This window comes from Amphimedon queenslandica, unplaced genomic scaffold, assembly GCF_000090795.2.
Source record: "Amphimedon queenslandica unplaced genomic scaffold, v1.1 AMPQUscaffold_13490, whole genome shotgun sequence".
NCBI classification, from domain to species: domain Eukaryota; kingdom Metazoa; phylum Porifera; class Demospongiae; order Haplosclerida; family Niphatidae; genus Amphimedon; species Amphimedon queenslandica.
In genome coordinates, this window is record NW_003546274.1 from 113,284 (window position 1) to 141,140 (window position 27,857).

At 40.0% G+C, this 27,857-nt stretch overlaps 3 protein-coding genes across 3 annotated transcripts in view; 1 reads left to right on the forward strand and 2 right to left on the reverse strand.

Annotated features, from left to right (window-relative positions):
• LOC100636990 (peroxisomal 2,4-dienoyl-CoA reductase-like) lies at positions 1-1,336 on the forward strand. Its single transcript, XM_003384483.3, has 8 exons — positions 1-283; positions 328-393; positions 446-515; positions 570-629; positions 691-755; positions 823-916; positions 961-1,065; positions 1,120-1,336. The coding sequence occupies exons 1-8, from the start codon at positions 89-91 to the stop codon at positions 1,314-1,316; spliced, it is 852 nt and encodes a 283-aa protein (XP_003384531.3). The 5' UTR covers positions 1-88; the 3' UTR covers positions 1,317-1,336.
• LOC105316885 (uncharacterized) lies at positions 1,299-18,586 on the reverse strand. Its single transcript, XM_011412145.2, has 2 exons — positions 2,317-18,586; positions 1,299-2,170 (listed from the first exon to the last, which is right to left on the reverse strand). The coding sequence occupies exons 1-2, from the start codon at positions 18,569-18,571 to the stop codon at positions 1,473-1,475; spliced, it is 16,953 nt and encodes a 5,650-aa protein (XP_011410447.2). The 5' UTR covers positions 18,572-18,586; the 3' UTR covers positions 1,299-1,472.
• The window catches only part of LOC105316886 (protocadherin Fat 4-like), a gene marked incomplete at its 3' end in the record, with an annotated part of 10,628 nt that continues 1,345 nt past the window's right edge, over positions 18,575-27,857 (reverse strand). The window contains exon 2 of the mRNA XM_019993648.1: positions 18,575-27,652. Within this exon, the coding sequence (XP_019849207.1) occupies positions 18,575-27,652 (9,078 nt within the window). The remainder of the gene's footprint in view (positions 27,653-27,857) is intronic.

Below are 27,857 nucleotides of genomic sequence, written 5' to 3' on the forward strand. Positions count from 1 at the left end.
TCCCGTATATCTGTTTATTAGGTTACCCACGTGAGAGCACGTGGGCTTTTTACAAGGTGTGGGAGGAGGTGTGGCTGGCTGTGCAGAAATGGCAGGAAAAGATGTCCACGACGACTATCCTTTAAAGGACTACAAGTATCACTGTTGCTCTGATCTGCTGGAGGGAAAGGTTGCCTTTGTGTCAGGTGGAGGCTCTGGTATTGGTTTTAGGATAGCAGAGCTCTTGATGAGGCATGGATGCAACGTTGCCATTGGTAGTAGAAGAATAGACAAACTAGAACAAGTTTAGTATTAATTTTGATGTGCTTTTAACGATTTGCTATGTAGTCAGCAAAGGACCTTAGTAAAGCAACAGGAAGACAGTGTCTGCCAGTACAAATTGATGTTAGAAAGGTAATAATAGAGAGAAAGCATCTCATTTACTAACTCTCCTCTCCTTTAATAGTATGATACAGTGTTAAAAGCAATGAAACAAACACTTAATGCATTTGGGTCAATTGATATTCTTATTAACTGTAAGTTCTTATTAATTGTTTTCTTGAACTTTAATAAATATATTAAATTCTCAGCTGCTGCTGGTAACTTTTTATGTCCTGTTAGCTCCATGTCATCGAATGCTTTTAAAACAGGTAATATAATCTATCAATAATAGCTAATGGCAGGTCCTTTTTATTGTGCATCATACAACAGTGTTAGAGATTGATACAATGGGAACATTTAATTGTTGCAAGGCTGCATTTGACACTTACATGAAGGTACAATTGAGCTAGAGCTATGCAAGTATCAGAAAATATTTAGCTGGAACCAACTTTAAATTTTTAGGATCATGGAGGCTGTATAATTAATATATCAGCTACACTTTACTTTAAAGGAGATGCTTATCAAGCTCATGCTGGCTCTGCTAAAGCTGCTATTGGTAAAAAATATAGAAATAATATTATTATCAATTTGATCCTCTAGATGCTCTTACTAGACATTTAGCAGTTGAATGGGGCCCACTGAACATTCGCATAAACAGTGTACTACCTGGTCCTATCGAGGGAACAGAAGGATTTAGAAAACTAGGTACAGTCCTATTACTATTATTGCTAGTAACCTGGTTTTTGTTATTTTTTAAAGGTGGAGCTGTTGAAGGTGCTGAAGAATTTTTAGAGTCATCTATACCACTAGGAAGGTGTGGTACAAGGACAGAAATAGCAGAAGCCTGTCTATTTCTCGCAAGTCCTCTTTCTTCATATGTCAATGGATCTCTGCTAGTCGTTGATGGAGGAGCATGGTTGACTTCTGGCTTTGCAAACTTTTCAAGTAAACTTTAAAAAACCTTTATCTTTTAAAAATGCTAATTTCAAAATTAATACTTTCCTAATACAGTGGTAAAAAATATATAAAAATAGTTTTGTTAAAAAATCCTATTTATTTCTAAAAAAAGTTTTATAGCAGCAAAACAAAGTCCGTTGTCCAACAATAGAGATTCAACCACGTCCACCATTCATTGCTGAGGCCTTCCTCTTTTCAATGAAAGATGAAGACGGTTCATTATTTAGAGAGAGGAGGCGCCTACGAGAAAAAGGCATTGATGACAAGTCCCTCCGTCTACGATTAACACTAACATTAACACAAGTTTCAATAGTTAATGTGAATTTTGTTGTGACATCAAATTTTCCATCATTGACAGTTATGCAAACTTCAAATTTGATAGACTTTATAACTTTTATCACATTTTTTACCACAGATACTGCAGAATCTACCACAGATTTTGCCTTGTAAACTATTGTTTTAACTGCAGATGTGATCTTTTCAGCTGCATAATTTACAAAAGATTTCAGTTTATCGAATAGAGAACAGTTTATTACTTCATTCTGGAGAGAACAACCATTCTGGGAGGAACAATTTACTCCACAAGGGTCATAAAGAACAATCCTTCTATTAGTTTCATCAAATTGTGTAGCAATGACATCAGTACCTGATGTATCTACTGTCAATGACTCTATGCAAGACAAGAGACAGCTGGCAAAACTGGCCGGTGGATCTGATAGTGAGAAAACAACTCCAGCAAATTCCCCATTTATATTCAAGTCGTACAAAACGTCACTGATAGGTCTTGCTCCAATGGCTAGTCTAGCTGTATCATTATCAGTAGGTCCTTCTATATCATCAATCAATGGGAGACCTACATGTATGCAATAATAATAGTTTTAAAAATGATGCATTCTATATCATATATAATAGCATAAAGAGCAAAAGATGCAACTAATAAATAATACAGACATATAGTATGGTCACTCTTTTTTTCTCACTATTATCACTACAACTCACTGTATGCTAGATTACAGATAGAGCTATCAACCACATCAGCATACACTACAGAAACACTGATGATACCAACTCCATCAACAGAGAGATAGAGGAATCTCGTTTGATATGTTATCATTATAAAGTGCCAGTTTCCATCATCAATCCTTTCTTCTAGTTGATAAATTATAGTTACTTGACTGGCTGGACCAGAGACTCCTGCTAGTTTAAGGACAACTTCAAAACGATTAGCATCAGAGTTATAATAGACAGCAAAATATCTGGTTCCATCATCTCCACCATAGTACAGTGCATAGCCCGAGCTATTAACAGCTGGTTTGAACCAGAATGTGAAAAAGAATCTATCAATGATGCCTTCAAATAGTAAATCATAGATTGAAGCCTGGCCATCATTTGTGTACAGTATGGTGTTATCATATGAATCGATCCTTAACTCAGCTCCATCAGTAGTCTCATTGTAATGGAGGAGATTAGTAAAGTTACTGCTAGCAAGACCACAGACTGTTACCATTTTTACAATGGCATTGGCCTCATCAATACAATGCTTACCAGTGAAAGGAGATTGACTAATTTGTTCTGGAGCAGGTTTTATCACTACTTTCACAAAGTTCAGTGGAAAGGTATCAGGATCATAAATAGTTATATTAGGGAATAGCAATGTGTCTTCATCAACCTGTGCTGTAATATTAGTGACACCTTCTATTGTTGGTGGCTCATCATTCTCATCTGTTACAGAAACAGAGACTGTAGTAGTAGCTGTCCTTGGTAGTGGTACACTAGCTATAGCAAACACATTAAAACTAAATGACTGAAGGACCTCATAGTCCAACCTTTCCTCTAGACTGAGGTACCCTGTATTGCTATTTATGCTAATATTAATCCAAGGATAATCCTCAACAGGCCCAACAAGGTATGTTATGATGTCACTCGGATTAGCTACTGTTGCTTGCACTTGTAGGAAATCGGGATATAGGGTGTCTTCATTGAGTGATGCAGTGTATGGTAGGTTAGAAAATATCGGTTCATCAGCTAATGTCACCGAAATGACAACCTCATTACTACTGAGACCTCCTTCATCAGTGACAGTGATACGTACATTACGAACAACCAATGGGCTCAATATACCTTCAGCAGTGTATGCAACATATTGGAGAGCTTCAGGCATACTTATACCAGAATCATTAACTCTTGTAAGAGTATAGACTGTACTACTAGATTCTAGTGCTGATGTAAAGGTGTAGTCAGAGATAGATTCATTGAGTGTGAGTGATTCATTTGATCCAGTTGGTACATTACTTAGAATCAGAGTAGCACTAGTAATACTGTCACCTTGATCTTCATCATATATACTAACAGAATCATCATACAAGAGCTGTCTTGATTGCTGTACTGCTGCAGCAGTTGAAGTGCCAGTGATAGTCAGTGTGGGTGCTTCATTCACATTCACTACTTGTACATTAACTGTAGCATTACCAGTCAGTTCACCATCAGAAGCAGATACAGTGAATGTTATTAAGTGTGGATCAACTTCATAGTTGAATACACGGGTGCTTAGCACTCTAGCAGACATCTCGTCAATACGATCCAGTCTAAACTGTGTTCCAGTCACTTCAAAATTAATAAACGTTGGAGTGGCATCACCATCTAAAGAGTCAATCACTCCAACTTCAGTGCCTGTTGGTGAGTTCTCATAGACTGTAAAACTGTAAGGAGCTCCAATAAACTCAGGAACGTTGTCATTACGATCTAAAACAACAATGACTAGATCTGCAGTAGTGACAGCTCCAGCCACATCAGTGAGTGTAATGGTGACTGTCCTGTTATCAAGTGTTGTCTCATTCTCTGTGTTGATGAATGCCAAGTTCCTAAGGATGGAATCAAGGTCACTGATTGTCCTCGAAGCATATGAGAATATGATTTGTGTTGTTCCACCACTAACGAGCCCATCACCACTTATCTGTCTATTCAGTTGTATGACTATCCTCTGAACAATGTTATTGTCAGAGTCACTGATGTATGCATTGGGTAGTAAGAGTATTTGAGGTGAACCTTCAATGTAGTATATAATGGAGCTACCATTGACTATCAATTCTGTGGGATCATCTTGAGGAATGAAGTCGATATACACTGAGACAGTGTTACTGTTAAGAGTTCCATCACTGATGGTTATTGTAATGAGTCTCATTGGGATTGATGTACCGAAATCAAGTAAAGGATTATCAGTGGTGTCAAAGGATAGGGACCGAAGGACACTGAGGTACTCATCAAGACTACCAGAACCAGTCAATGTCAGTACACCACTGCTTCCATTGTAAGCTTTGCTAATACTGCCTGTTGGAGTAATACTCAATGTGTCCTTATTAGCAACAAAATTTTGAGTGATTGAAATGACAGCACCAGAGAATGACACACTGTCAACGTCAGATATGGTGAGGTTTTGAGCCAGTAAGACTTGAGAGCCACCCTCTGTGAATTCTACTGTCCTAACAGTATCACCGACCGTATCGCCTAAACTGAGTTGTGGTGGGTCTTCAGTTGATATTACAGTTATGTGTGAATGAGATACAGGATTATTCCAGCGACCCTCAGTATCATAGACTGTGAACTCAATAGTGCGAAGGACTGATGTTGTTAAATTGTCATTGATGTTTTGATAACGCATCGTCTTTATTACTTCTACGAATTCATCAGGAAGGCCAGGGCCTGTGATTTCAATCCTAGTGCTACTGACTGATGTTAGGTTAATGAACCCAATACCAGAGCCAGTAATGTATTCATCAGATCCATCAACAGGATTGGCCAACTCTACAACTACCCTATCAATGGTGGGGAGTACATTAGGAACAGATATGACTCTAGAAATTGTTATGGAGTCGTTGACAATAGGAACTGATGCACTTCCTTCAGTAAATGAGGCAAAATATTCTAATCCGGTTACTTGATCACCATTCAAGTCAATGACTGGTACTGCAGTATCAGACTCAACATAAATAATGCTACCAGTGGTACTGGGCATTTGAATCACTAAAGCATCAGTAAACACTGTAGTGAAACTTAGTGTGCGGTTGCTACCAGCAATGCTCTCATCAAGTACACTATTGTATTGTATTTGTCTCAATACATCATTAACATCATCAGGAGGTAGTGCTGTTGATTGTGAAACTGATGACTCTATTGATATTGTGAATAAGTCAGACTGAGACACAGAGAGAGAGCTAGAGTATTGTGTGGGTGCTACTAAATTCTCACAGGCACATATGCTATATATTTGAGAAGTGTTTATTGCATATGGATAATAATAGAGTCCATGAAGATCACCACCAAGATGACGATGACCAATATTATCATTAGATGATGATCCTGGTATAGTACGAGCAATGAATACATCACCATTGATATAAGGAACTGCTGGTAACTGTCCACTTGGTAATAATATTGGATTGCCTGCTGATTCACAATTAGAATAAAATTCAACCTCTGGTCCACTAGAGCCAGTCCTCACAACAACAGTGTAGTGCCTGTTAATATAGTAGCCAGTGGGTACATCAAATACCACATTAGTCCCAGTCAGTGTTAGAGTTGCTGTACGTCTTGTGCCAGTTGTATCTGTATAAATCAATTGCATTCTGTTCCTTCTAAACCATATACCAAATACAATAGTTGGAACGTCTGTTGTTGGATCTACAATCCCAACTATGTGCCCTTCATTTGTTACAGTAGCAACAAATGATATTGAGAATTCTCCACTACCGAATGATGTACCATTAAGTGAGCTCCGTGGTATACGACCATAGCCATCATTTGCATTATTACCAGTTAATCTTACAAACTTCTTAGCAGGACATTGACCCACACCTAGTGTAGTATTAGTAACACCTAAACCATTGAACGTTGCAAGGTCGAACAGATTGATGGCAGAAGGTAGGGTAACCCTCTGCTCCTGACAGCCACCAGACCCAAGACAAGTTGTATAATTAGTGACACTGTATGGGTCGGTTAGTTTCACACGAACTGACTGGAGTAATATCTGATCATCATTATCAGTGACACGTATGGCTGGACCGATAGAGCTGGAATTACCAGATATAAAGAGAGCAGGAGTGAGCTGATTAACTACAGCAGGATTATCATTGACGTCAACTGGAATGAAATCAATGATAGTGTAAGAGACAAGAGTAGGTGAGCCATTATCAGTAGCTGACACGTTAAACACAAACACTTCTTCTTGCTCTGCATCAAGCCTTTGATTATAAAATAGTACACCAGTTGAACTATCAATGTGGAATATTGCTAGACCAGTATCTGTGTAGTAGGTATTGACCAGTCCATATGTTATCCTGTTATTGGAGATGGAAATGTCTGCATCGGTAGCTGAGACTGTGTAGAGGTTTCTCCTCTCAGTGAATGGGACAAACTCCTCCCTTGATGTAGCAGAGTTAGGTATGTAGGGAAGGTTTGTAAATTGAGGAGCATTGTCATTGACATCTTGAACATCAAATGTCAAGCAAAGTAGCTGGCTTTCCTTTGGATTCCCATTGTCTTCAGCTTTTATGCACACATTGTGGAACACGAACATCTCAGCATCCAGTCCATTAGGGATGGTAAGGAGACCAGTCTCAGAGTCGACAACAAATATACCTGGCCCATCAGACACAGTCGACACACCAGAGCTGTCAAAAGACACAATGGAGTTAATGCTGTATGAGACTATAGAGGCCACAGGATCTGTATCAGGATCTACAGCTATGAATCTACCAACAGTGATGAGTGAATGAGTCTCATTGTACGTGAAGCTTTGAGACTGATTAAGGAATTGAGGAGCAGCAGTGTTGGGTTCATCCACGTGTATTGTGACACAGCCTATGTTACTGCCCACCTCTCCATCGCTGACTTGCAAGCAGACGATCCTAGGAGGATTGACAGTGATGTGAACCCCAGCCTCATTGTTATACTGTAGAGTCTGCATATCATGAAGTATAGTGGACACATTTATCGGAGAATTATAGAGAGCATAGAAAACAAAAGACCCATTTGCTAGGACATCAGGTCCTCTGAATATAGCTCCACCTTGAAGGTCACCTAGTGAGAGGATGGCCTCTGCTTGAGTGCTGTCCTGAGGATTAGTAATGGTAGCATTGAAACCAGTGAATGTGGTATTATCGTGATCAGTCAGGTTCATGTTGTTCTTGAATATCTTGACAGGATTTCTGCCAAAAACTAAGCCTTCGGCAGCCTCCACTTCCAGAACAGGTGGGTCATTGACATTGATAATATTAATGTAAGTTTGACCAGTTGTAGTTGCACCAGAGCCTCCTGGTGGAGCCCTGTCTGTTATTGTGATTGAAACCATTCTCTGTCCACCTATCGGCTCTTCATTATCATTGCAATAGGTGATAAGCTTAAGTACTTCATTGTGATCATCATCTGCATCCACAAACACTAGGATATGTGCCGGATTGAATGTCAATACAAATGAACGGAGGACAGTTCCTTCGGGCGAGAACCGTTCACCGGCTCTTCTGTTCGTTACTCTCATTTCAATGAAAGAGAAACCTCTACCCTCTGGATCAGTAAGACTAAAATTAGTACCAAACACTGGTATACAGTCATCAGTATCCTCAATGAAATTAACATAGTATGAGCTGTTGCCTGTAGAGCCAAACACAAGAATGCCTGGGTCATTGTACAGATTAATGTTAACAACAAAACTAGAGCTATTGCTGTCCCTTCCGCCACTGTCTGATACGTACAGTGTAACACGTCTCTGGTTTGTTGTGGGATTGAGAATAAGATTAGAATATGTGACAGACTTTATGATAGTAATGTAATTAGCAATTGATGCAGAGCCACTGATATTTAATACACCAGTGTTGGAATCATAGATTGAAGTGATGCCAGAAATAGTGGTAGTCAATGAGAGAGACTCATTATCAGGATTATCAGTGTTCTCAAGCCTAAAGATTGCTCCATTCATATTAGAACTATCAGGATCAGTGAGAGATATTTGCACTGAGTGCAATAGAGCCTGGTGTCTATTCTGCTCTTGGAATGTGACTGAAGATGCATGAACAGTCAACTCAGGAGGATCATTAGCCAGGATGATCTCAATGTTAATGTATGACAATGGACTATTGGTGTGAAGTGAGCCTTCGTCATAGACAGTCAAACAGATTCTCCTTTGTGAATTTTGAGGATTCTTAAGAATGTTTGTATATTTGATGGCATAAAGACCCTCTAAGAGTTTCCCTGGTAAAGAGTCTTCTCCTGAGACTGATGAATGAATAGTAAATGAAGCCATTGATACTTCAGTTATGTTAATACCAGAGGGCAGGTCAGTGGCAGAGAATGACAAATACTCATTGCCAGCTGATGGATTAAGCAACTCAACAGATATTCTATTAAATCTCCAAAAGCCGCTATCAAGATCATAGAGTATAGCACCAGATGTTGGGCTTATTATTGGCTGGGAGCCTGATACTTCTTCATATACAAGTGAATGATCAATGCCATTTACTGAAAGGCCATTAAGATCAAGGACTGGTCTCTTGTCATTGACTCGCAATGGCTCAATAGAGAAATTAGAGAGAGGACCAATTCCCACAACGTCCTTAGCATAAATAAAGAGACCTCTTGATAAAGGATTGGGCTCATCGATTACATTAGTATAAATGAGACTGTCCAATGCCACATTAAACTCTTGGACACTGCAGCTATTAGGAACTTTACATGATAGGGTTACAGTCCTTGTTCTATAGTCAGTGGTTAGTGTAATGTTCTGTGTTCCAGCAGCATTAAGAGTCTCACCACAAGTTGTAATACAAATGACTTCAGAAACTGATAGACTATAGCCTGTACAGAATCTAAACTGAGCCATGTACCCATTGAGTGATTCACCAATGAACAATCCCCTTGGTTGACCATTATCAACTATATTGTTTCCATTGCTGCTACTGCCACTGAGGAGTCCATCAACATACAGGTACACATTGTCATCAATACGAGTGAGTGTAACTTGATGATATTCATTATCTAGAACTGATACTCCAGAATCACTCTCGATAACTAATAGGTTAGTGCTTGAAACTACTCTGATTCCACCATTAGGGAGGATGACGCCACGAAGAGCAATGTTATTGATCTCTTCAATTGAGAAAATGATTCCACCCAAACTGCTTAAGATCGCCTCTGCCTTAACCCAAAAGCTAATAGTGAAGTTGTTGTTAAATGATACCTCAGAAGCAGTGAATGCTTGATCTGTTCTGTATGATCCTGTGGTCAGATTGAATATACCATTGGTTCTTGATGCCCCCAGTGCTAGTGTGAGTCTTTCATCAGCATCAATACACTGGTCATTGAGATTACACCGACTGAAACTACTGTTACCAAATATAGAGATATTGGCATGATTACAGAAACCACCATCCAAAGGATATGAGTGGGTATTAGGAGAGGTTCTTAAAGATGCTACCAGCCTGTCTATTGCATTCTGGCCTATCGCATCAGGCTCAATGAGAGCAAGGGATGCTAGTGATATTGTGACACTTTGTGCCTCATCAATTCGACTCTCATTAAAGATAAAAGCAGATGAAGAAGATGTGTCGATTATGTATGGCCTGTTGTCATCTACATCAGTGATGGTTATAGTGACCTGTACGCTGTCAGAAGCACCAGCAGTATCAGTGACCACCACACTAAAAGTATGGGTGGTATTTACTTCATAGTCAAGAGCTACACTAGTAGTGCTTAGTATACCAGTCACTTGTTCTATCCGGAATAAGGTTTGTTGCGGTACCAGACTGAATGTAAGGTCTTCAATAGGAGTATCAACATCGCTAACACCAACTGTTAATATTGGGGAATTAGTAGGGAAGGTCTCAGTAAGATTGACACTGTATGATATATTCCTAAAGATGACTGGAGGTACATCATCAGTATCAACTACTGATAGCATGATGTGACCAGGTGAACTACAGCACTGAGGTACACAGCTATCACATGCTTTGTATCTTAATAAAAACTGCGTTCGATTCTCATAGTCAGAGGCATGTGGACTGGTTGTTCTTAGGACGCCATTAGCATCAATTTCGAATAAGTCCCGTCCTTCTCCCCAGTATATCGTATATACCAGTTCACCACAGAGATCGGAATCATAGTCAATAGCAAATATCTGTGCCACACTATGCCCTACTGGACTATTCTCTGAGAGATTAGCAGTGACATTGGCTGGAGAGAGGAAAGGTGTGTTATCATTAGTATCATTGATGAATATGGTAACACTAGCTGTATCAAATACCATCTCTCCATTACCAACTCCAACAGTCAATATAAACTGCCTAGTGCTCTCATAGTCGAGGTAATCCTCAGGGCTGATGATAGTGTTATTAACGAGTGTAAACCCTTCATAAGGAATAGAGGACACAATGGAATAGACAAAGTCGGCATCTTCAGAGTTCAGGTCCCGATCTATAGCAGTAACCCGTCCAACCTCAGAATTGAAGTCATTCTCTTCAATGGAGAAGTCATAAACGTTAGGAACAAATATTGGTAAGTTATCAATTATAACAACAGCAAAGGTATAGTCTGTTGATAGTGGGTTGTCCCCCATATCAGACACCCTAACACCAAGGTACTCTATGTGTGCCATTGTTCCCAGTAGCTCTACCACACTGGCAGTGTATAGATCACCAGTTGATTCATTAACGTAAAACATGTTCGTGAGATTCAAAAGTGTAAAGCGCAGCTCTGCATTATTTCCTTCATCAAGATCGGTTGCATTGAGTGTAGTGATGTAGGCATTGGAGGGAGTATTATCTCTTACAGCTGCTGTGAACGGTGGCAAAGGAATGGGAGCGTTATCATTGATATCAGTTAGAATGAGAGTTAATTGTATAGGACTACTGCTCAGTGAAGGTGTGCCTTTATCACTAGCAGTGACTTCAATGGTATGGACTGAGTCGCCATTAGGTGGATCACGATCAAACCTGGTGGCGTTAGTAATGTTAAGCGAGTCCTGTACTGGGCTGAAGTTATTACTGGTATTGGAGATGAATAGCTGAGAGTTAATGCCAGTGTCATTGTCTTTGAAATCAAGAGACAGAATGACAACTGATTCCTCTGGTACAGTGAATGAGAGTGGCCCATCATAATAAGGATGTTCATCATTAACATCCTCCACTGTCACTGTGATAGATTGTTGGGCATTAAACATAAAATCACTGACCTGTACTTCTATGACGTGTTGTGAAAACTCTTCCCTATCCAGTGACCTAGCTGTATAAACGCTACCATCTGAAGTGATGTTAAATCTACCACCAGCATCATTCAATAGGGTAAAGAAGAGATTGTTATACGGCATGTGATCTTCATCGGTAGCATTGACTCTTATAACCAATTCATTGATGACATTCTCTGATACACTGGCAGTATTGGGTGATGTGATATTAGGGCCGTGATCGTTAATATTAACAACAAATATTGTGATGGTATCATTACTGCTAAGAGATGGTGTGCCAAGGTCATTTACTTCAACTGTGAAGTGATACATTCTTGTCTCCTCAAAATTTAAATTATGACAGACGATTACACAGCCTGTCTCTGCTACCACTTTAAATGGAAAATCTGAAGAACATTCATCAACACCATCACTATAATAACGTAAGATACCACCCATTCCAGTGTCAGGATCGGTAGCATTGAGACAACCAACTGTGACGTTATTCTGAGCTGTTTCATTGACCATTAATGTGAATGGATCATTAATTGTTGGTGGGTTATCATTAACGTCAGACACACTAACAACAACATCAGTCATGTTACATAAACTAGGACTGCCCAGATCACAGGCTTGGACTACAAGAGTGTACTCACAATACTCTTCATAATCCAATGAGTGGCACACTGATAATCGGCCATTATCGTGATCAATCTCAAACGGGAATGTTGAATCACAAATGATATCACCGCCTGATCCTAATTCATTTCCTGATCCAGGATCACCAAACCCAGAGACACAGCCGGAGTTACCAGAGCAGCGGCAAGCGGTGCTACCCTCAATAGTAAATACTACCAAACCATTGTGACCCTCATCTGCATCAGTAGCTCGAACACTTCCAGGCAATATATAGTCCACTGGTTTATCCTCAGATACTTGGAAGCTTCTTGACCCAATGAACAGAGGATAGTTGTCATTGATGTCTTCAATAGTAAAGTTAACAGTTAGAATAGCATATTGGGATACATCATCAGAAAGACCAGGTGGATTAACAGCCTGCACTTGAATAGCATAATAACTTGATAGCACTTCACGATCAAGAGCCTCTCTATTCTCAACAACTATCATGTTATTTTGTATGGCAAATGGAGTGCCTTGTGATAAAAGCATATAGGACACCTCACTGTTGTTAGCAGAGTCACCATCAGTTGTATTTAGAAAGTAAACCATTGAGCCATCAGTCATATTCTCTGTTATACTAGCTCTATCAATAGGGCTGGGGAACACTGGAGGTAAGTCATTACGATCAATCACATTAAGCACTAGAATGGCATCAGAGATTTGTGTTACATCATTCACTGTATCAGCTGGAGGATTAGTAGCTCTCAAATGAATCATGTATACCTTTTGATCACTCTCATAATCAACTGGAGCTCCTCCAGTATAATTTACGTCTTTATTATCACGGATCTCAAACGGTGAAGTATTATTTATTAAGCTATAGCTAACTTGAGAATTAGCATCACTATCAAGATCAGTTGTTGATATCTCAAATACTAGGCTATTGATAGGAAGATTCTCATATATATTCCTGCTAATGACTTCTGATGGGAATATTGGTGGGTTGTCATTACGATCAATGACATTGAGAGTATAAGGAGCATTGTTGGGGCATAATTGAGGCTGGCCATTGTCACAGACCTTAATGAAAAAGGAATATGATTGATACTGTTCATAATCTACTGCAGTGCAGTTAGTAATGTAACCAGTAGTAGAGTTAAGACTGAGTGCAGTTTTAGGGTTTGAGCAATCAGTAGAGAATAATGTTGAGTCTGAAGAGTATGTTAAACGGCCATTGTCACCTTCCTCAATATCAGTAGCATTTATTTGTATAGCAAGTGCCATATTCTCAGGTATAGTGTAGTTGAATGGTGGATATATATAAGGTATAATGTCATTAACATCAACAATACAAATATTCATCCAGACATAGGTAACTTGAGTTATGTCTGGTAAGTTAGAAGTAAAATTGTATAATATATCATCAGAAGGAGGATTTAATATACATATCAATATATGATAGTCTCTAGGACCAGTTTCATAATCAATAGCACTAGAATCATTCACTATCAACTCATTATCATTATCAATAGCAAATGGTGTCCCTGTTGTATTGAGTGTTACTATACCAACAGAATTAGGAGGAGAATCAGCATCAGTATAGTTTACTGTATATACAAGATCATCATCAGTGACATTCTCTAGTAAATATAGTTTAAATTTTATATATGGTACTACTGGTGGGTTGTCATTTCGATCAATAATCCAGATAGAATAAGAATCATTGCAGCACAGTTGAGGCTGGCCATTGTCACAGACCTCAATGACAAAGGAGTAAGATTGAGACTGTTCATAATCTACTGCAGTGCAGTTAGTAATGTAACCAGTAGTAGAGTTAAGACTGAGTGCAGTGTTAGGGTTTGAGCAATCAGTAGAGAATAATGCTGAGTCTGTAGAGTATGTTAAACGACCATTGTCACCTTCCTCAATATCAGTAGCATTTATTTGTAAAGCAAGTGCCATATTCTCAGGTATCTTGAATTTAAATGGTGGAAATATCAAAGGTTTAATGTCATTGACATCAATAATACAAATTTTAATCCAAATATAAGTAACCTGAACTTCGTCTGATGAGTCAGAAGGAGGATTGTATATACATATCACTATATAATAGTCTCTAGGACCAGTTTCATAATCAATGGCACTGGAATCATTCACTACCAACTCGTTACCATTTTTAATAGCAAATGGTGTCCCTGTTGTATTGAGTGTTACTGTACTAACAGAATTAGGAGGAGAATCAGCATCAGTAAAAATGACTGTTAGTAGAACATCATCAGTATCATTCTCTGGTAATGTTATATTGACAACATTATTTGGTACTATTGGTGGATTATCATTACGATCGATAATATCAACAGTGACATTCTCAGCCCTTATGGTACACATTCGTGGATTACCTCTATCACATACACTGACATAGAAAGAGTAAGATGTTCTATTCTCATAGTCCAGCTCAGAACATGTAACAATGTTACCAGTAGGAGTAGCATAGAATGGTAGCTCGGTAGTACAATTATCATGGACTCCAATAACATTATAAACTGATAGGAAATACTCTAACATGCCACCAGGACCATCACCAGCATCTTCATCAGTAGCAGGTACATTACCAATGACAGTATTAGCCGGTTGATTCTCTGTAATATTAAATAAGAAGTTATTGCCTCCTATCACTGGACGATGTTCATTGTTGTCAACAACATAAACAACTACTGTAAAATCAACTTTTAATTGTGATGGGGAGGCACCAAGGTTCAGAGTCTCCAGCTCAACAGTGTAGTTACGAGGATCACTTGGGTTTTCAAAGTCAACAGATCGGCAGAAGAAAAGTTCAAAAGTATTTGGATTTACCCCAATACGAATGTTATTAGCACACACTCCACTACCATCCCCTGCTGTGTCTCTATGATACACTGAGGGCACATTATTGTTCCCTAGATCTGTTGCATCATCATCAGTAATTACTAACTGACCAAACACAAACCTTCCTTCAGTCTCATTTTCTCTAACAGTGAATGTGATTGGAACAGGGCCATGAACAACAGGATAGTGATCATTGATATCTCTCACTCGTACAGAAACACTGACATTTACACTATGCCTAGTACCATCAGCATCAGGACCATCAGTAGCCACTATCACTAGATCGTATGTTCTAGAAAATTCAGCATCAAGGCAATCATCACGCCTTAGCTCTCCAGTGACGTTATTGATTCTAAACCGTCCTCCATAGCTATCAGCTAACGAATAAGATACACTATCACCTCCATCTTGATTATCAGTTGCTTCGAAATCTCTCAAAGATTCACCAGGAATACTCACATTGACAGTACAGCTTCCATCATGCTCATTAGTTCGTATTAGGCTGGTGTCTGCAACGGTAAAGACAGGTCCAAATTCATTGATAAGTATCAAAGTTATCAATACTGGTTCTTCATTAGTCAGTGTAGTACTGCCATGTTGCTCAGTCACACGAACTGTGAGATTAAACTCCATATTACTCTCATAAGATGTTAGCAGAGTGCTATTACACACTACTATATTGTAACCACTCATACAGAATGGAGTGTTTGCCTGTAAAATGGTAAAGGTAATAATGGAATTTAATGAATCTCCATCCAAATCAGTGATTGATACTGTAAATACTACATGATTATTTGGCGCAGTCTCACGTACTGATGTCTCATAAGGAGTACCAGTGAATGTTGGTGGGTTGTCATTAACATTGGTAACATTTACATAAACTGTTGTAGTGGTTATCTGAGACACATTCCCTGCATTGTCATAGACCTGTACACCAAAAGAATAATCAGTTTCTACTTCAAAGTTAAGAGCCTCGGCTAGTATGAGACTGTTGTTAACCAGTTCAAATGATGAAGGAACATTTCCAACTAGAGCAAATACAAAATTATGAGGAGTGACGTCACTATCGATTGCATTGAGTGTCAGCAATACATAACCAATGGGTGTGTCCTCAGATACACTGATACTGTAAGGGCCTGGTGGGTCGAACACTGGGAATGACTCATCAACATCTTGTACATTAATGGTGAGGTTGAGTAAAGCAGACATTACTTCAGTATCAGTCCTTGTGCTATAAGCCTCTAGTGTGATGATGTACTCGTCCTCAGTCTCAGCATCTAATGCACCCACTAAACTAAGAGTCCCATTGAGCTCATTCACACTTATAATATTACTATTGGGTGGTATGGTACCAGCTATTCTGTAGCGAACATCACTAGAGTCCATTGTCCCCTCCTCATAAGCTTCTAATGGTCCTGGTAATACAAAGCTTGGATCATTTTCTGGTATATTTACTTCAGACGGTATATTGTCCCTAAATACTAGTGCATCGGGTGGTGTGGGTAGTACATGAACATTAATGACAGTGTGAGTGTAGAGCTCAATCTCTCCCATATCATGTATAATGAGTACTAGAAGATAATAGTCACAGAGTGAGGCATTGATGGGCTGAGAGGTGGTTATTACTCCTGTAGTACGATTGACTGTAAACATCTCAGCTCCCATCCCAAGTAATGGAGAATATACTAATTGTGCATTGAGTCCTTGATCTCTATCGGTAGCATTCACTTTAACTACAAACTGACCGACTCTGTTCTCATAGACATAAGCAGTGAAGGAGCTCTGTACTTCAGGATGATTATCATTAACATCACGAATCTCTACCACTACTGTCCCAGTGGTAACTGCCCTGGGATCAGCACCATTGAATATAGCAGTTACTATGATACTGTATGAACTCTTTTCCTCGTAATCCAGTGAACCTATTAGTCTAATGTCACCTTCTTCACTGATTGAGAATACTCCATCAGCTCCTCCAATAAGTGTTACTCTATAAGTGCCTCTTGGGGCTGGCCTGTAAGGTTGAGGGTAGTATACAGGTATAGTGTAGTATATTGGGTTGGGGTTTCTGTTAGGGACATCATTCTCATACATGATGAAAGCAGGGTCCTCTACTGGAATGACTGGAGTCTCATCTCTAGCTACAATACTTATACCAACTGAAGCACCCATGCTTTCCTTAGATCCATCAAAGGCTGTGACGTTAAGAGTTCTCTCGATAGCTGTAAACAGTGTCTCATTGCCTAAGTATTGATAAGCAAGGTTACCAAGCAATTCCCTATAGCGTGAGACATTAGCATTATCAAGATATTCAAACTTAAACTCTTTGGAATTACAATAAGCAGTCACCCTAAGATCAGTGCAGAGATCAACCGGATTGTTACATGAGTCAAATACATCAGGGTCACACTGTAGACTAGTGTGTACGACAGACTGTCTGTATCTAGTGCAACCGATTGGATCGATAGAGAGTGAAGAATTGGTCGGAATACAAGGAAACCTAATGGCATCATTCAATAGCTCTAATGTGCTCAAATACAAAAACTTTACACTCAAGTACTCTAGCTCTGCACTGTCTTCATCAGAGAGTATATAGCCAGCATGTGACAGATTAGATATCAGTATAACACCAAACTCATTGCTTATGGAAGCTTCGCCTGGTGCTTCGCCAACAGGAGTCAACGAGGTTATGTTATTAGCCAATGACTCGTTATAAATACTAACAATGTGCCTCAAGTCATCAATCCCTTGAATGTATTCAAATGTAAAGTGTCTACCAACACGACCCAAATCAAGATCAATGAATGGCGGCTCATTGCCAACAGTAACAGTGACAGTAGTGAGAGACGGTGAGCTAGTGCTGTTGCGATCATCAGTGACGGTTACTGATATACCACAAGTACCAGCTGGGGCAGTATCGGGAGCTTGAAATGTAATAGAACGAAGGATACTAACAAAAGCGATAGATTGCCTACAAGCTGAGAAGCTAGTAGTAACCTCATACACGTATTGTGAATTGATAGAGCTAACAGAGAGAGACATATCACCAAACTGAGTGACTACACTCAAGGCTGTCATAGTGCATGTCTGGGAAGCAGGATAAGCCAGTCTCATGCTACATATGTTGTCATTGTCCATGTCAGTAATTGTGGCATCACTGGCAGCAATTCTAACAGGGTCATCTTCCTTTGTTGTGTATGATACCTGATTATTGAGAGTCTGACTTGTATCACCATTAAGGTCAACAACAGGAGCCGTGGGTAGGTCCCCTATTCTTATTGTTGCCATGGCCACTGAAGTATCGGAGCCATCATTTATGGTGACCTCAACTTTCCTCAAGTTTAGACTTGGACTTGCTCTAGTGTTAGAATAACTGACTGATCTGAGTAGAGTCTGGTAATTATTCAATGAAGCTACACCAGTCAATGAGAGTACACCAGTAGCCGGTATGAACTGACCACTGATACCAGAGACTGGTGTGAATCCTAGTGACTCCTGTGATATGTCCTGCCTAGTGACGCTATCTCCATCATCATTCACTTCAGTGAGAACCAGCCTCATACTGGCCAGTGTGGTTCCATCAGGATCAGTAACAGTGGCTAATGGAGATATATCCACTGCTGGACCATCAACATCAAATTCAACCATAGAATCCCTTGTTAGTGGATTAGATGAATCAAGATCAAGAGATGGAGGATCATTAGTTGATACTACCGTTATGAATGTAAAGACTGGATCTGAGAGTAGGCCGTCATCAGAGACAGAAAATCTTACCCATCTAGTATGAGTGGAAGGAGTGAGCGTATTGATATTAATATAGCGCAGTGCCCTCAGTGCAGTTGGTAAATGAGATAATGATGACTGTATTACTACCTCCTCATGTGTAGATGATACAAGAGTAGCAGGGCTTAAAGAGCCTACAACTATCAGTCTATCTTCACCTAATACAAACCCTTCACTAATAGTAACAGTTACATTATACAATGCTGAGTCAATGGTGTCTGGATCATCAACCTCAACCTGACCAACTATCAGGACACCAACAGAATCATCCTCTGTATATGTAACAGAGTAATTGCTCTGACTGCCATCCAATGCAAGATCAACTGGTAAATCATTCACAGGATCAAGTACTATAGTCACTTCACCGTCATTAGTAGAGCAAGGGCTATTTGTACTGTCACTGATATCAAAAATAAGTGTAGCCATTGATCCAAATGTTGGCTCAGACTGAGTATCACGGAATGTAAGAGTCCTTAAAACTTTCTGGTACTGTTCAGGCTCTGCTTGTCCCTGGAGAGTCAGTGTGTTGTTACTGTAAGAAGAGGTAATGACTGTATCACCAAGACTGACCTCAAGGAGACACCCACTGCAGTCAAAAGAGGAATCAGAAGGAGAGACTCTAATAGTAGCACCCTCAATGAGTCCTTTATAATCTTCATCAACTACACTCAGTAGTGGATCAATATTAATCTCACTCCCATGCTCAGGGTACACCAAATGACTCGATATATTGAATGATAGTGAAGGACAGTTATCTGATACCAGTGAGACTGATACAAAGGAATAGACAGGAGAGCTGTCAGCCTCACCATCACTGATGACATATTGTATTCTTCTAGTGTGATCACTAGGCTCTGTATTATTGATACTCAATCTTAGCATGCCAACGAACCACTCCCAATTGGAAGCTGTTTGATTGCTGATGTATGTGTACGTACGACAGGCTTTGTCGCTAGTAGATAATGACTGGGTGATACCAAGTATGCTGAGATTGGCAGGATGAAGATAATCCTCTGATAGAGGATAAGGATAATCAGGAAGGTCACAGCTACCATCAGACTTTGATATAGTAACGGTTAATGATTGTAAAAACATGTGGTCTTCATCTATTATCCTAACATCATTTATATCTGATAGGTATATGAGTGAAGGTGATTGATTCTCAGTGTAATTGGTTGTGTAGTTGGGACTGTTTGGTCCACCCAAATCAAGGTCAACAACAGGACCATCATTAACAGGTAGGATCTCAAGGCCTACCAAGCAAGAATCAGCACTAAAAGATGAGTTGCCCTGAGAAGCAGAATTAGTGGTATCTACACCTACAGTGCCAGGGCTGAGGCCATTACTCCTATCCCAAGCTTTAAAATTAAATGAAGCACTACCATGAGAATGAGGGTTAGGTTTGAATCTTATTATACTATCAGGAGCTAATAGGACACTTGATGATGTAGAGACACTGGTGATATCAGTGAATGATGAAGTTCCTGATACTCTAAACTGCCATGTGCCATCACCATGAACACTAACAACAGCAACACCAATGCTTGATGGAGTATTGTCATTATCATTAATGACTGATGCTATATTAACAGAGCTAATGTTAGCACCACCGTTCAATGAATCTGGTACATCCTCTGATATGGTTGGTAGCGATAGAGCACCAGGACAATTGACAGAAGGCTGATCATTAACAACTAATAGGCCAATGTTAACAGTAGCTACAGATAGTTGAGACATTGTGTCATTATTATCAAAGAACAGGGACCAATCTGGATCGAGTGAGCCTGATCCAAGCCCTTGACCATCAGTATACTCAAGATCAGATATTCCAAATGTAATTTGACGACCTCCGGAAGGAGATGTGAGCTCTTCTTGGGTATTTTCATAAGTGACAGTGCTAAGTATACTGGCATATTGCTGTGTAGTACCCTCGCCATATATCAGGAGTCTAGATCCTCTATCACTGGTTGAATTAAACCCAGAAGGCAGAGGACTACTTAATCCTAAACTCTCACCAGAATCAAGTGCATTGTCAATAGTAATGAGAGCATACTGCATTAGATATTGTGAACTGTCTACATCAATTATGCTAACACTCGCTATTGTAACTGGTGAGCCGCCTTCCGTAAATACAGCACTAGATACAGCACTGATCAATGGCCTGTTATCATTAAGATCCAGTATCTCAATAACTACGCTAGCCATTCCTTGTCTAGTTGGTGTACCGGCATCAGATGCTCTTATAGTGAGTGTGTATAGCCTTAGGTCAGTTTCATAGTCAAACATTCTATTAGTGTAAATACCAGTGGAGGTAGAACCAGAGAGTGTGAAATTAACTGATGGCTCAAGAGAGTAAGAGAGACGAGCGTTATCTCCAGAATCAGCATCAGTGAATGCAATGATGAGTTCAGGTATCAGTGTTGATGCAGGGAGATTCTCATTTATACTAGCAGTATAGACTGATTGGGAAGGAATGGGGCTATTGTCATTGACATCCTCTATTGTTACTGATACTGGGAAATCAGTATAATAGCCACCTTGATCAGTGATACGTATCGATAAGACATAAAAGAATATCTTATTCTGATCAGGATTAAGATCACTAGCAACTGAAAGCACACAATCATTCTCATGTATTGAAAACAAATCACTCCCAGCAGACGGAGTGACATCCACTAGAGAGAAGTTGATGGCAGTGTTCTTTAATCCATCAGGATCATAGTAAGAGAAATTAAGTGGAGCTTCAGTAACTGGTGCATTAGAGCCAAGATTAGAGTTACACTGACCAGTGAAATCTGATGGAGGGAGACAAGACTCCATTGTACAAGAGGTATCTCCTAACCTGTAAAACAATTTACCACCGACAGAGAGTGTATCATTAACAAGTGGCTCAGACACAGGGTCTGAAGTGAACCCGTAAAATACCGAGCAGCGTCCATTAAACCCAGTTAAAGACCACAGGCTAGTGTCATTAAAGGTACTTGCAAGACCACCTGAATTAAAGCCTCCGTCCACAAGAGAGCAATACTCAAAGTCTTCAATGGTATTATAGACCACACCAGGCTGTATTGAAGCACCATCATTCAGTTGACATCTATATGTACCATTAGCAATAGACCCGTTCAGTGCTTGTATATACATAGGGGAATAGAAGGCAACAGTCCTTTCACTTACTGTGAACAGAGACTGAGTGAATACAGTATTGAGACTTAAGTATCTGAGATACGTGTCATCAGTAGGCTGGGCATTATAAGCTCCCAGTATGTCACTACGATAGTCATCAGATAATGGCAATGTTAGTTCAACCTCTGAAGTGCTATTAAGATCGGCAGCAATGTATTGGGTCCATACAACTTCAGCACTACTGTTAATGCAGTCAACCCCATTGAGATACGTAACCTCATTCAATACAATACTACCATTCTCATACCACCTTAAGTACTGACACAGCAATACATCATCAGCATCATTCGTCTCTGATTTCTCCATTATACGCCTCAAATACAGGCCAGGCTCAACCACAGTAGACCACTCTACTGCAACATTAGTCGTAATTGAAGAACCAACGGAAGCAGTTTCCAATAGACTGGCTGTATAATTAGAAGGATCGGCCACAGGTGCATGCTCATTCTCATCCAGTACAGTAACAGTAACTGGTGCCATTGCTACATTTGGCTGATCTCCAGCCACTGGATTATCAGTAGCTTCAACATAAAACTGGTAGACTTCTCTGTGCTCCCTATCCAATGCCTTAAGCTTGTATATTATGCCAGTAATTGGGTCAATGGCGAATACATCACTTGGCTCATTATGAAGCGAGTAGGTGACATTATTGTTACCATTAAGGTCACCATCTAAAGTGAATCCGTAATCAGCATCTGTGGCTCGTACTGTGAGTATAGCAATGCCATTGGAACCAATGCCAACTTGAGTATTCTCAATAACAGTGGAACTGTACGAAGTAGCAGTGAATGAAGGAGAGTTATCATTAACATCGGATACATAGATTGTGTAATTTAGAGATATTGCTCTGTTGCCGATGTAGCTAGGATCAGTGTTTAGATCAGTTAGTGTCACAACCAATGGATAAGTCTCCATACCAGTAGAATCGACATCAAGATCAGAAGGGACAGTTATGATACCAGTTTGTGAATTAATAGTGAAAGGAATGCTGGCTAGTTCATCACTATCGATACTATAAACTAACTGTGAATTAATGTCAGGGTCATCCCCTCTGACTGTAAGAGAGGCCGGTGACCTAGGACTCTCAAATATATAAACATCACTAGCAAAATTAATGAAATATGGTGCCTCATCATTTACATTACTGACACTGATGGTTATCAGAGTAGTGGTTGACATTGAGTTTGGTTGATAATTGTCGCTTGCAATGACACTGAGGTTGAATGAGGAGCCTGTAGCCTCATAGTCCAATGGTGATACAAGAGTAAGGGCACCAGCACTGTTTAGACTGAAATGAGTAGAGAATGGGCCACTGCCTAAAGAGTAAGTGATACGTGACACAAAACCAGCCGAATGAGCTAAATCAGGAGCCTCGTCAGCATCAGTGGCAAAGACTGTGAGCAGAGGAGAGGCAGATAGGGCATTCTCTGTCACTGAAGCAGTATAAGTATCATTGAATACTGGACTGAACTCGTTAACATCAAGGACTATCACAATGACACTTCTAGTCTCTGAAGATACCCCATCAGAGACAGTGACATTCATTGTGAACTGTGTACCAGGTACTGTCTCCCTATCAACTGGTGAACTGAGCCTAAGACGACCAGTAGATTGATTGATACTAACGTATGGAGAATCAACAGAGAAGGAAACTGGGAATCCATCAGGATCTATGGCTGATACAAATGGAGGCATCAGTGATTCATCATTATTGCTTTCATATACGGTGAAATTTGAAGGGAAATTAATAAAAACAACGTCTTTATTATTCACATTCATAACATTAATAAATATGGTGACCTCTGCTGGTGCAAAGCCTCCTGATGATCCTCTTATTGTTAGCTGGTAGAAATCATTCACATCAAAATCAAGAGAACTCTGCAATCTTACTAAACCTTCTAGTGGATTGAGTGGATTATTCCCAACACTAAACTTATTGCCGACATTACCAGATACAATACTGAATACAGGCACTTGTGGTGTAGGGAGATCATTATCAGATAAAAGTATTGTAGCCACTATAGTAGAAGGAGCTGTTGTTTCTGACACAGTGACAGTGTAATTGGTTGTGAATGAAGGAGGATTGTCATCAACTGGTATGTGTGTTATGGTAACTGTTACAGGCTCACTCCTATTGCCACTTGGATCTGTTACTACAAAAGTTGCTACAACGGGCTGAGTGAAATTAAACTCGTCTAAATTATTAGAGTATGTGATGCTGTGAAGTATATCAGTGTATTGAGATATGGTAGCACTTCCACTGATAGAAAGAGAGCATGTACTAGCGGTACAATCACTAGTGGAGGTAACGCCAGCAGGTAGGAGTGATTGAGTGAAGTTAATGCGACCTTCAAGATTATTATAAGTGATGGAGAGTGAAGCTAGATTAGTATCATCGGCATCAGAGATAGAAGAATTGGTAGCTAGAGTGACTGGAGTAGCTTGTCCTTCGGTATATGATAGAGAAGCTTGAGCTAGACTAATAATTGGTAGATTGTTCTGTTTCATGAACAAGATTTCGGCTAAAGCAGGCTCTCCCCTCACTTTACCATCAGACAAGGTACAGTTAACAAGACGGCCATTGTTAATGTTTGGGTTAGCAGATGAGCTGTAATAATAAACACTGGAGAGACTCCCCGAGAAATCAGCAACAGATCCATTACCATTGAATCTAAGACTGTGACTGCCATTACCCTCTACAGTCAGTGAGTCAGGAACTGAGCCGATTGCCAGGAGCATCTCTTGACTACCATCATAAGCATTGAAAAGAGAACAGATTAAATCACTGAGTACAGTATCATCATCATCGCTAATAGAGAAATGGCCTTCATTGGGTATCTGAGCAGGCACGTCACCCTCTGTGAATTCAACGATTCTATTATTAACTGTTGTTGTATCGAGATCAATTACAGGCGCATCATTAACAAAAGAGAACGTGACGACAGCACTCGCAGCACTACTGTTAAAGACACCATCAAATACTGATATCCTGATAGTACGAGAATTGCTTGATGTACAAGGGAATAGGTCAGAGCGACAAGGACTGGGCTCATCCTCTCTATTGATGTACTGTATGCTCTGAAGAAGACTAATGACTTCACTGATACTGCTAGGATTAGTGGGTATTATTAGCAACTCAAAAAGATTAGAGGAGCTGGCAATGACATGACTTGGTGCACCAGAAGCAACTGATAGTCTCTCTAGTGTAGAGCTCTCACCATTAGCAATGACTGCTGTTATACGAGTGATAGTAAGCGTTACATTATCAGGATCAGTTATTGAAGGATTATTGTTGAGTGTTACTGGTGCATTGGACTCCTCAACAAAGGCAACAGGGACATTGTTGAGAACTAGCTCTGGTGGGTCATTATTGATAGGCAAAACATCAATAATGATCATTGCATTGACAGAATTACCAGCAGGGTCTGTCACGCTAATCTCAACTGGATAAGAGACAGCAACTGAATAATTAGAAGAGAAGAGTATAGATAAAGTACCACTACTTGTGACACTGAATTCAACAGTATTGTGAACAGCAAACACTAGCTGTGTATTATCTGTGTCTGGATCAGTTGCCATTAAAGTCCCAAGGACCAATGGAGCCTGGTTATCTTCCTCAACCTCAAAGCGATTAGGCCCCAGAAACACTGGACTCCTATCGTCTTGGTTCAGAGCCATTACAGTGACATTAGTGCTGCTGCTCATTGAAGGCTGACCTCCATCTGTTGCTTCAAGATAGACGTAACATACCTCCTGTGTCTCGAAATCAAGGCCACCATTGATAGTCCTTAGAACAGCTGAAGATGAATTAAGCTGTACCTCAAACCTATTCATACAGCCAGAGGCAGGATGAATGGAGCTTATGCTCACAGAGCTTATCTGTGCATTGACTCCACTATCAATATCAGTAAAGTTTATTACCAGTACATCAGTATTAAGATTCTCAAGTACATTCACACTGTATGGGGCACTAACAAAGACAGGTGGGTTGTCATTAGCATCTGTTAGCTCAAAGCTAAAAGTGAAATTACAGCATTGGGAGTCAACATCACATGCTTGCACAATGATATCAGGATACTCACGCAGCCCTTCATCATAGTCTACCCCACCAAAGAGAGTTATTGATGCAATCCCTGAGCTGTTGGTTGATAAGCCAAACAAACTAGGCCAATTGGATATGAGAGAGTAACTAAGGACATCATGTCCACCACCCAAATCAGAGTCTGTAGCTTGTAGAGTGTGTATAGTGGAACCAGTGGATGTTTCTTCAGGTAATATAACAGTAGATGAAGTGTTACACTCTGGAGTGTTGTCATTGATGTGTGTTATACTGATGATGGTTACTGCAGAGTCACTAGGTGCACCTCCTCCTGGTATGAAAGTGAAGTCAATGTATCTGGTGACTGGCTTCGGCTCTGGCTCTGTGTTTTGGTATCTCAGGCAATCAATGACTCCAAGAAAAGCTTCCATAGTACCCAGCCCAAAAGTAAACTCTTCCCTGGCGAGATTATCATCAGCAGAGATACCCAAATCAAAAATACAACTGTCATTAGCAATCAACTGCTCACCGGCCTCAAGGTCAGGGTTTCTTATGCTGATGACCATTCTTAATAGAGTGTTTAGTGATATATCAACCCATCTCAGTGCTCCAGCAATGGGCAGACGAGTGAAGGAGTCCTCATCATAATTTATACTGTAGTTGTGACTTGGAGTGTCCAGGTCAATAATGACACGAGGATTGACCGGTATAATATCAACTAATACATGGGTATCAGAGGAACTCGTTAAATTACCATCACTGACAGTTATGTTAACGATACGGTCAAAGAGAGACGGGAACTCTGAGGGTTTCTTGTCATTAATGTATGTAACTGATCGAAGGAGGGACTGGTAGTCGGTTGTAGGAGCATGGCCAGAGAGAGTGATATTCTGACCAGCACAACTAGCAGGGAGGCATGTTATATTGAACTGAGAGAGGACGGTGAGATTGATGTAAATCCTCTCGTCCCCCTCATCAAATATTTGAGAAAGACCAGCAAAGGCAGACTCAAGATAAGCATCGTCGGAATCACTTACAATCAAATCTGGAGCTATTGGTAAGGCATCAGCTTCATCACTTCCTTCGTTAAACTCAAACGTGAGAGAGTTCTGATTCAAGACTCCAGAGGGATAGACATTAGGAGCATCATTAATAGTATTGATTTGAATTGTGGTTATTGTCAACGGGTAGTTATAGTTGCGACCGTCAAATATCGAGAACTGTATAACACGAGGTACAGCGTGTGGCTCATCAGCTAGATTATTATAAGTGAGCGAAGTGATGAATGCAGCTTGATATACAGCAAGAGTGTTTGTACCAGTGATGGTGATATTGTGTGCAGAGGAATGCGTTTCAAGCTGCTGTAGCTGACTGACTGCTAGAAACTCTTGAGTTGTAGATAGCTGTGGATTAGTGAGTATAATAGTTGCACTCTCTATCACTGGATCAAGGTCATCGTCAGAGAGAAAGGAGGTTGTGCTGACTATTGGAATAGACGTATCAACACCTTCGGTGAATGTGGTGCTGTAATTAAAGGATACTGTGTCACCACTGGCACTGAACTCAGGTGGATGCTGGTTGGAACGAGCGTAAATGTTGACAACACTTAGAGAACCAAAGCCAACCTCATCTTCTAACTATAGGAGTAAAAAAAACATACATAAAATTTATAATAAGAAATGAATATTGAAGCATGGAGTATGTACTTATGTTGTGTATAATCAAAATTGAAGCTTTAAATTCTTTTTAATTGCTCGAAATCTGGTCAAAGGCCCTGTACATAGTACAGGGACTTTGGTCAAATTTTGCCAAAAATGAAGAGGGGAGAATTGTTTTGGTATT

Excerpts from the sequence above, each read along its gene's own strand:
- LOC100636990 (XM_003384483.3), top strand. The coding sequence starts at position 89 with ATGGCAGGAAAAGATGTCCACGACGACTATCCTTTAAAGGACTACAAG. Across the intron at positions 630-690 it reads ATCGAATGCTTTTAAAACAG|TGTTAGAGATTGATACAATG; the intron begins GTAATATAATCT and ends ATCATACAACAG. Across the intron at positions 1,066-1,119 it reads AGAAGGATTTAGAAAACTAG|GTGGAGCTGTTGAAGGTGCT; the intron begins GTACAGTCCTAT and ends TATTTTTTAAAG.
- LOC105316885 (XM_011412145.2), bottom strand. The coding sequence starts at position 18,571 with ATGAGGCTGGTTCTCACTGAAGTGAATGATGATGGAGATAGCGTCACT. Across the intron at positions 2,171-2,316 it reads TATCTGTAATCTAGCATACA|GTCTCCCATTGATTGATGAT; the intron begins GTGAGTTGTAGT and ends GCATACATGTAG.